Source organism: Telmatherina bonti (genome assembly GCF_933228915.1).
Source record: "Telmatherina bonti genome assembly, chromosome: 12".
In the NCBI taxonomy this organism is placed as follows: Eukaryota; Metazoa; Chordata; class Actinopteri; order Atheriniformes; family Telmatherinidae; genus Telmatherina; species Telmatherina bonti.
This window is the reverse complement of record NC_136610.1, coordinates 14,889,517-14,899,339: the sequence shown is the minus strand read 5'-3', so window position 1 is coordinate 14,899,339 and position 9,823 is coordinate 14,889,517. Positions and strand designations below refer to the sequence as shown.

General features: G+C 37.3%; 1 protein-coding gene across 1 annotated transcript in view; it reads left to right on the top strand.

Annotated features, from left to right (window-relative positions):
* Positions 1 to 9,823, top strand: part of prom1a (prominin 1a) — a gene marked incomplete at both ends in the record, with an annotated part of 72,362 nt that overhangs the window by 23,945 nt on the left and 38,594 nt on the right. Inside the window, 3 exons of the mRNA XM_079250618.1 lie at positions 3,646 to 3,704; positions 4,160 to 4,186; positions 8,028 to 8,233. Of these exons, the coding sequence (XP_079106744.1) occupies positions 3,646 to 3,704; positions 4,160 to 4,186; positions 8,028 to 8,233 (292 nt within the window). The remainder of the gene's footprint in view (positions 1 to 3,645; positions 3,705 to 4,159; positions 4,187 to 8,027; positions 8,234 to 9,823) is intronic.

Below are 9,823 nucleotides of genomic sequence, written 5' to 3'. Positions count from 1 at the left end.
GCAGCAATCATTGCTCCTCTTGCTGCAAATTGGTCATGTTTTGGCTGAATAACCCACTGAATGGCACTTTTTTTTTTTTACAAGCTTTATTGCCTGTTGACTGGAAGAAGTTTGTGAAGTGATGCGAAGCAGGCAGAACAGACACAAATAAGATTTTATTCAGCACTTTCTTTTGCTATCAGAGTAAAACTTTTGCAGATTAAAAAGAGGTTACATTATTTTCCATCCAATACATTATCAAAGAAATGTTATTTTATGGCTGAATACTTGATGAAAAGTCGATTATTACGCCTCTATTAATTAAAGTCAGACTTACTTTAAATCCTACTCATTCATTTTGTCTTTGCCAGATTTTTGCCAATTTTGTACATTTTTAAAAGTACATTTTAAGCTTCATGTAAAAACAAAAAAAAAAGAAAAAAAAAAAAGTTTCCTTTTGTGATTGACCAATGTTAACAGACATGTTGCCCCGTAAGCAGTAGCTTCAAAATGCTTCATCTAGAGGCGGTGATCTGACTGAGTGTGTGTTGTGTACAGAGGTAGATATACTCTCAATTATTTGCCTTTTTTAAAAAAACAGAAAATATTTAGCCCTGAAAATGCCGTTCTAGAAGAAGTGACATGTAAGACAAACATTTAGTTTACCCCAAAAGCCCAACAGAATATTTGCTCATTGACACATAATTTCTTCTCTTCAGTTTTAGAAGAGTTATGAAACTAATACTGGCACACAGACTAGTGAGAGACAGGCTCATAGACATACATACAAACATCTTTATTATATCTATGTTCAGACTAAAGTTAACACAGCTGACGGATAACTGCACCAGTGTAGCATAGGTAACCTTAGCTGAGCTGTGCTGGGACATTTGTAATTGTAAAAGCAGCAATGCAGGAGCTTTAGAAGTGGAAGTATTCAATGCTGAATGAAAAAGAAGAGTATATACACCATTTATCTGGGTATATCCTGTACTGCACCACTGGTTATGTAGTCATGCATGGTTTCTTTATCCATTGTTTATAAAACTGGAATAGACTGATAGATAATTCTGTTCGAGAAATGGTAACTTTGTCCAACCACACATCCGTATTTCCAGTAAAAAACTGAAGTCCTGTTATTCATACTGTGACATATTACCACAGCATTCAGGCATCCAATAAGCTTTTGTTTACTGTCACGCAAATGTCACAGATTTTATCCTCTGGGGATGAGTGTAATTTAAACACGCCCTTACCACAAGGTCAGGGTTGAAAGACAAGGAGAACCGCTAAAACAACAATAGATATCAGAACTTCTCTCACTGTACTTATTTCCATCAACAAGCTGGATCGTCTGTCACTTTATCCTGAAATGCACAATAGTGACTGCTGACAGCCATTCCGGGGTGGAGGAGTCAACCTACAAGACACTGACAAGATGAACTACAAAGCAGGGCTGCATTTCATAATACTGGAGAAATTTAACCAGGAAATTCAACAGAAATCTCAGATGTTTGATTACAGGAATCACAGAAAAACATCAGACAGATAAGAGTGACAAAGGAACAAGCATGAGAAAGACCCTTTGTCAGAAAATCTTGTGCTATGTTTCAATCAAAGCAGTGAAATAAAGCTCATTTAAAAGAAAGGTTTCTCTCCCTTAAGAGCCATAACTGGAAGAAAGATGATCCTGAAGCACCCTCTCATTAAAACTAGTTTTATGCTTTCAGAAAGAGGAGCAGATCAGATATGTTCTGTGATAGATTATAACAACTCATCAGCCACTCTTCCACAGCATATACTGTTTTCTCTGTTTTAGCAAAGAGCAACACAAGATGAAGGAAAACCCTTGTTTTTCTTTGCATTTTATTTTTGGAAGCATTGCCTCTGAGAAGACTTGCTGCCTCTGTCATCTTCATGTGATGAGTCACAGCCAGCACTGCTCCAGGTGTAAATCTAACAGAGATCAGCAACATACAGGGCTTGATAGGTGATACAATTATTTGCGTGCTTTGTGACATCCCTGCGGCTTCCCTGGTGTAAGAATCTGATTGAATGTGATTGATGGGTTAAAAGAAGGAATTTAATTGGCTGCATGGTTTTCCGCTCATGCCTGAGCAGCCACGAGGATTCGTTTGTCACCTGCCAGTGTCAGCAAAGATCCACTTCTGTGGTTTTTTTCTTCTGTCTTTCATAATGCTTTAGAAATATTTGCTTTTATGTTTGCAGGAACTAAAAGGAAAACACAGCCAAAGAGAAACTCTGGTTGAGTCACCGTATGACTTTTAGTCTTGAGATTGTAGAGAGCATGATGTGCAAATCTGACATGTGAAAGCTTTGTTAAACCTCTTACAGGCTCCTTCTAGCGGGATGGATTTTTACTGATTGGTCAACGCTTACATAGCAGGTGGTTCAACCTTGTATGACTGAAGGTGTTTCACCATTGCTTCTGAATATTCTGTTGATGCATCTGCTGCATCCTGTCACCTTCTACCCTGTGCATGCTTAGGATGGGGATTGACTCAGAGAGGAGCTTTGATGCAACGCGTTGGTGTCCTTAGCCAGGCAATTATTTTTTTATTAACTGTCTTGTTTGAAAGAGTCATAAATTAGACTATTATGGGTTTATGTTATTTTTATCAAAAGGAATTGACTTTAATTGATTAGGTGCACAAAGTGCCTTAGGAAGATGGTGAAATGAATTGTAATGAATATACAAATATGAATGTAATTGTAGTTTAACAACAAAAACGGCTATTATGAATAGGGAAAGTGAATTTTCCTTTTTACAAAAGTATTTGGCAACTTCTGTTTATATGGGTCTTTTTTTACCTTTTTTCATAAAAACCAAAACACATCTGTAAAGTTGGAAAAACAAGGAGAAACATTGAAGGAAATTATTACAGCAAAAATTAGACTCAAATACTGGTGATTAGCCAGTCCTGTGCTAATTTCCCCTGGCACTAGACAATTCTGTGCAATTAAATAATACAAAAACATACATTTTAAACATTCTATTTCTACAATTTTTCACAGGTTTATCTAGATTGTTTGAAACAGTGTCAGTCTGTAGATAGATGTCGCAAGAATTGCTGGCATTGCCTGCCAGCATACTGCGGGTCTACAGTAAACCCAGAGGGAAGAGTGTGAGAGGAATGGGGCACTACTGTTTCAGAGGGCACATCTTTGACAACATCCTGCCAAAAATGTCAAATTTAGGTTTTTGTTTCACAAAAATTATATCTTACAATAAATATATTGTGGAACTTCTATATATTCTCTATCAAATACAAACTAACAGCAAACACACTGTGATTCAAAGAAGCTAACGAGGCATAAAAAAGGCAGATAAAGCAAAGATAACTTCATTCTAGCATGACTTTCACACTAACCTCATTGTTTTTTGTTTTGTTTTGTTTTTCTTATTATCTTGATAGGAAACTTCATCATGAAACTGTGTATAAAAGCTGTTTGCTTTGTAATGTGAATAAGTAAAGCATGACGACTAGACCATCTTCAGCGGTGGACGTGGGAGAGGAATTAATTGTTGCTTTTTTTGACACCGTTTTCAGTCACAGTCTAAGATAAGGCAGCTGATGAAAGAATCCAGCGTGCATGTAATTTTCAGCAAACATCTCTTCATGGGTTTTCTCTGTGTCGCTGCAGATCTCATCGTCAAACTGGCAAAGGACAAGTTTGGAGCCATTCAGACGGAATATCAAAAGGTAACATTGAGTGTGGTTAAATAGTGTTTTTCTTTGCCTTTCATCTGCCTTGCATGGCTTTCTGTTTAGATGTGGAAATGTGTTGTACAAACTGCAAAAAAATATATATTACTCCGAGGTCTTTGACTTTTCTAGATACCACGTCAATGTCTCGTTTTAGTGGAGTTTCCAAACATATGAACTGATTCTGGCACATTTGGAAAATTATGACGGATTTAATTTTCTAGATTTTTTACTATATATATAAAAAAAAAAAAAAAAAACTATGCTTGTGCAATTTGCCATCTATGTGCCGTGTCACAACATGTGGATTTGCATGCTAGTTTTAAATTCTTCAGTTCTTCTTTCTGTTGTTCTCTTTCATCATGTTTATGTTTTGTGGCTTTGCTCTTTCTTTGATGCTGCATTGCCTTTGTCTTCTGCATGCCGCCTTCATCTGATCTGGCCCCCCTCAGCCAGAGAACATAGTGCTGACCCTTCAGGTAAAGTCTGCACACTGGACTTACTGTCCAAACCATCCCCCTCCTCATCATACCGCAGTGTGTCAGTCACCAAGGTTGCACAATTGCAGATGAAATAGTCATCTTTTCTTGTTTTTGTTGTTGGTTGTTTTTTTTTTTTTATATGGCTCATTTGTAGCGTCAGTGTAATGTTCTTTATTTCATTATGACTGAGTATTGTGCAGCCCTATGACCTAAAGCCTAACTATCCCATCCACCTCACAAATAACCTTGTAACCCACCCTTCAGCTTAGCCAAAGCAGTTTCTTCTCTGTCCTTTTAAAGCATGTCTTTCCAAAAGGACATGCTTTTTACTTCATGGATGAGCAACAAGGCTGATTGCATTACAAAATCAGCTACTTTAATGAAAACATAAAGGTAAAACAGTTACATGCTAAAGGTTGCACTGACACTGCCTTCTGCTCAAACACCTAATTGGTACTGCCACCAGAATATCATGTTATACAAACTGGCTCGTTCCCACAGCTGTGGCATCAATCCAAACAGCAAGGGTCAGGTTATGAACTGTAAATCCAAAAATCTCTACTTTACCAAGCCTGAAACAATCTGCAGTGATGTGATGTTTAAGTACAGAGTATACCATGCTTAGCCTCGGTACAGTTTCCATAAATACAGTTATCATTATGCCAGAGTCAAAGACAAATTTCCATATTAGAGAATGAAATGTCTGAGTAAAAATCTAATTAACTCCATCATCATTTCCAACTCTTTAATGAATTTATAAAGGTCTAAACGATGCATACATGAATAAAAATTTGCTTTTTTTTTTGTGATGCTGGACCCAAATATTACTCTTTCTGAGAGAGAGACAACAGAAATGAATTAAGTGTCCATCCATTTTATTGTTTTTCATCACAAATTACGTGATTTAGTTTAAGAATTGCCAACAATTTTGGTCCAAATTAGGCGCAGCTGCCTGCATGGTTAGGGGCATTAAAAAGACATTAGCAATAATTAGGGAACAGAATTAGTTCTGACAGCTTCTTGTACATCCAGTACATACAAAGCAGATCCATCAGACCCTAAAACAGAATTTTAAACAAAACTACAAGCCAAAGTATACATAAACTAAAATCAACACACACACACGCCCTCTCTCTCACACACAACCACAAGCATATATATATATATATATATATATATATATATATATATATATATATATATATATATATATATATATGGGAGAGAGGGAGAGATCCATGTATGTATGTATGTATATATATATATATATATATATATATATATATATATATATACATACCACTGAGCATCAGTCTTCTGATTGTCTTTTTCCTCTTCATTTCTAGTGACCCTGCAATCTATATTTCTAGTGACTGAGGGCACAAAGAGGAGCAAAACATTAGCAACTGCAATGTGGATCATGTTTACTGACTGCAAAGTGAAAACAAAAAAATCCAAATGAAGCAGAAAAATAGGCCAAAATTAGAGGCTATTTCCATTTTTTTTTCCATCTTGAACCTACCATCTACCCATTTCAAACAAAAGCTATCTCCATGGATGTAACAGTATTGTCAGTTTATGAGGGGGGTTAAGACCACGTTGTCCTTACAAATCAGCAAGGAGAGCAGTTTGTTCATTCAGGAGCCGTGAGAGCAAGGCTGCTTTGATCTTTTCATAAAAAGAACATCACTGAGCTACAGAGCATCACAAAAAATTCAAAGGGGAAAGGAGTTACCTATCTTCTGTTTAATTTAGCCAATTTCCAAATCCGATGCTGAAGGCAGGGTAGATAGGATAGGAGCAGATTACATGGGAACATTCTGGTGCAGGAGGAGGTGGACGTGCAGAAACCATGCCTGCAGCAGCAGCATTTTAACACTCCCTTTCAACCAAGAAAGATTTCTAGGAATACATGTTGGGTCACTAATTATTTCTGGTATTTAATTGCATTCCAGTATCACTGAGGCTTTGTAAGGAGAGGTGTGCAGATTTTATTAGTGATCACTCAGTGACAAGTCAGTCTTAATACAAGATGTGTGATAAAACAGCATTGATCCGCTGGCATTGTATTGAAAAGGTCTTTTCAGTAAGCTCATGTTATAGCATTTCTACACAAAAACACATGGCACCATTTAGTTTTACAAGCAAGCATAATGAACCAAATGAGTTATTTCTCATTGCAAGGAGATAAATTCTGTTTTTTTTTCTGCACTGGGGCATCTGACGTCCCTCTAGTCTTCATTGTTTATAGATTAAAACCAATGCTAAAAAAATAAGAATTAAAAAAGCACATTGTCATACATTAATTACAACTGTTTTACTGAATCTTTTGACAACTGTGACATCTGGAAGGTGTCTTCTGGAACAATATAGAACAAAGAACTGTGTCCCGAGTTCAAGACCAAATTTAGTCTGGCTTTTTTTTTTTTTTTTCCTTCTGCTCATCCACCTCCCACTTTGCTGTTTTACCCATTTATTCCCTGATTGCGTTTACACATCACTGGCCTCATGGCATTATTGTATGCAATGTGTCTTGAGACAGACAGTTACAAACTGGTGCTGTACATATCAGATTAAATAGAAAATTTGGAACAGGCTTGCTGTTCCAAGAGGCCTCCTCCTTCTCCAGTCTCTTAGTCCACTGGAAAAGAGGGTGATTACCAGTAAGCTGCAACTGTGTGTGTCTCACCCACTGCTGCCACAGCTCCGTTTTTCCCCCCTACAGCTGAGCAGAAACCTCACACCATCAGACAGGTTTTCATCAGAAATGCTGTCTTTCTGCTTCATTAGGCAGGGAAAACTGCACTGCAGGCTACAGAGATAGGTCAGCTTCCTTTGAGTGTTTCCATCATCATCCCTCATTTACTGAAGCCTTCTCAGTGAATAAAGATTTTAAGATTTACGACTTTAGAAAATTCTTTGACTTTTTACTTTATAGTCTCAAGTTATCCCTTTCATGCACAGGGGTCACTATGGTGCACACATATTTGCAAGTTGTTTTTTATTGCATGAGGATGGTATGCTTTTAAATTAACCACTTCAGTAGAAATTAGTGAGCCCTACAATGCACTACCTCTCACTGAAGAACAATTAAATATATTATATTATTGAACATAAATGAAAACATTGTAATTTCCCAAGTGTCTCTTTATGATAAATAGGAAATTAAATGATACCTCTACATTTTTTATAAAATATCTTATGGATAAGAAAATATATTATAAAATATATTATTAAAATATATATATAAGTATTTTATAAAATACATACAAATAAATTAAGTAAAGTATCAATAATAAGCAAAAAAAAGTAACATTAAATGTGTCTGTAGAGGGGAAACACTGTTTTTATTGTATTGTAGTGAATGAGAACAAGACTTTAGTGTTGGAACTGTTTTAGTGCTGGATATATATATATAATTTGGGTCAGGAAAATGCCCTTAAAGAAGCAATTATTTAGTTTTTGACATTTAAAATTTGAGTGAAACAAATTCTCCTGCAGCGAGCTTATTGTTTATAAACAAATCCCTGTCGGACAAAGAGCAGAGAAAATTTCCAGCAGCGTGATCCTAATAGATATTTTTAGGTTTGTTGCTCAGTTTATCCTTGGCCTCCTATTGTGTCCTCCCTTCTGCTCCTGTATGCCTATTAATCCATCCTTCCTTATCCCCCTCACATCCAAACTCTTCCCAAACCAACACTCCTTGTGTTGATTCACCTCCTTCTTTCACCTTCTATTTCTTCTCCCTCCCTTTTATTTCCACATTCACCTTCATCCACTGTCTGCTCTTAAATTCTTCATCTCATGTTTCCTTCCATTCCTCCTCCACTGACCTCAGGCCATCTACTACGAGATAGGCTTCCTAGTATGTGCAGCGGTGGGGCTTCTGTTCGCCGTTCTCCTGCCAATAGTCGGGCTCTTCTTCTGCATGTGCCGCTGCTGTGACAACTGTGGTGGCGAGATGCACCAACGCCAGAGGAAGAACGCAGACTGTCGGCGTGGTCTGCTGGGAACGCTGCTCTTCTCCACCTCACTGGTTATCACGTGAGTGTGACACATGCACATGTTACACAAAATATGCTGCAATTTTTACAAGAGTAAACCTGCACTGTTTCAGCCGATATTCAAACTGATTGGAAGCTAGACGTGTGTGTAAATGTCACAGAGTGGCATTCATGCACATGTGGGTTTTGCATGGATGTATACACACATTATTTGTACACACATTCATATGAAAATACACACACACGCTCCTCCTCTGGTCAAACATAGAGTCATCAGCCTTCACCATCCCCCTCATGCTGTTTGCTATATATAGTAAAGACCTACTGTAGATCCTATGTGGCAGCACCCTTCATACTTGTGTTCAGTCTAAGCGATGGACACAATAACCTGCAGGGAATTCTTCCTGATAGCTTTTACTCACTGCACAGACAATCCGTCCTCATGTCAACACATTTTTAAGATACTAACAAATCCCAATTAGGTCCGTGACATAACTTAGAATATGACATTGTTGTGTGATCTGCATCTTAAACTGGCATTTTTAACATTAGTCATAGTAGCTATGGGATTTTCTTTCAGGATTTCGGTGGCTTCCACTGCCATTTCTTGGCTACATATTGCTACATTTTCAGGACAAAGATGGTTACTTTCCCTATTGAGACTGTATTGGGTGTGTTACAATTTGTGTACTCATTGCAATTTAAAACTATAATGCAGGTAAGCCCGTGCTTTTACAATTAAGCTTCAATCACTTGTTCAAGAGCTTCTTCAGGATTACTTGAAAGTGTACAAGTCCATTTTAGATATCACAGATATGTTAACAGTAAAAAGATGAAGTGAAATTAAATTAAACGCATTTAGCCTGTGAACAAGCCAATAAAGAAGGCCTTGGTCTAAAACTGTTTTCAGTATGACTTGTTAATGTGCTGCAGGACCCATGAAGAGAAGAAAATAAGTAAAGTTTTATTATAAAGCAGAACAAGTGAACCTTGGCAGATTTTTACTTTGCCTGATTCAACATCTGCCTTGCATCCTGTTTCATCTCTGAGCTCTCTCCAGTCGGTAAAAGTCAGTGCAGTATTGACTCTTGTCTTATCTCTTACTTTCTCTCTTTTGTCTTCCTCTTTTCCTCCGATAATTTCAGTGCGTTCAGAAAGACCATTGTGTTAGTTGCTGCCTCATGATGCAGTGCTGTTAAGCAAACTGTAGCGGCAACGTTTCAACTCCTGACAGGAAAAAGAAGTTGTGAAGTGCAGTTTCTCAGCTGCAGGACTCAGCAGAGCAATGATGGCTCCAGGAATCTGCATAATAAATGTCACTTTGCAATGAAAGCTGAATCAGAAGCACAACCTTGGGTCATAAATACATAATAGTATTGCTTTAACAAAACCACAGCTGCTGCCATGATAAATACTCAAGAAAAACAAAAATAACGTTAAAAATGGCATTGTATGAAGGGACGCACAGAATTTGATACCAAGGTTATGTGGTTCTTAGTTTATTCTATAAACAATCACAACAACATTTATCCCGTCAATTATTTCCTCAAACAAGTTTCAGAAACTCAACAAATCTTTTGCTCTGAAAAGCATGCATGCTGGGAAGTCTGGTAAGGCGCTGCCAGTGATT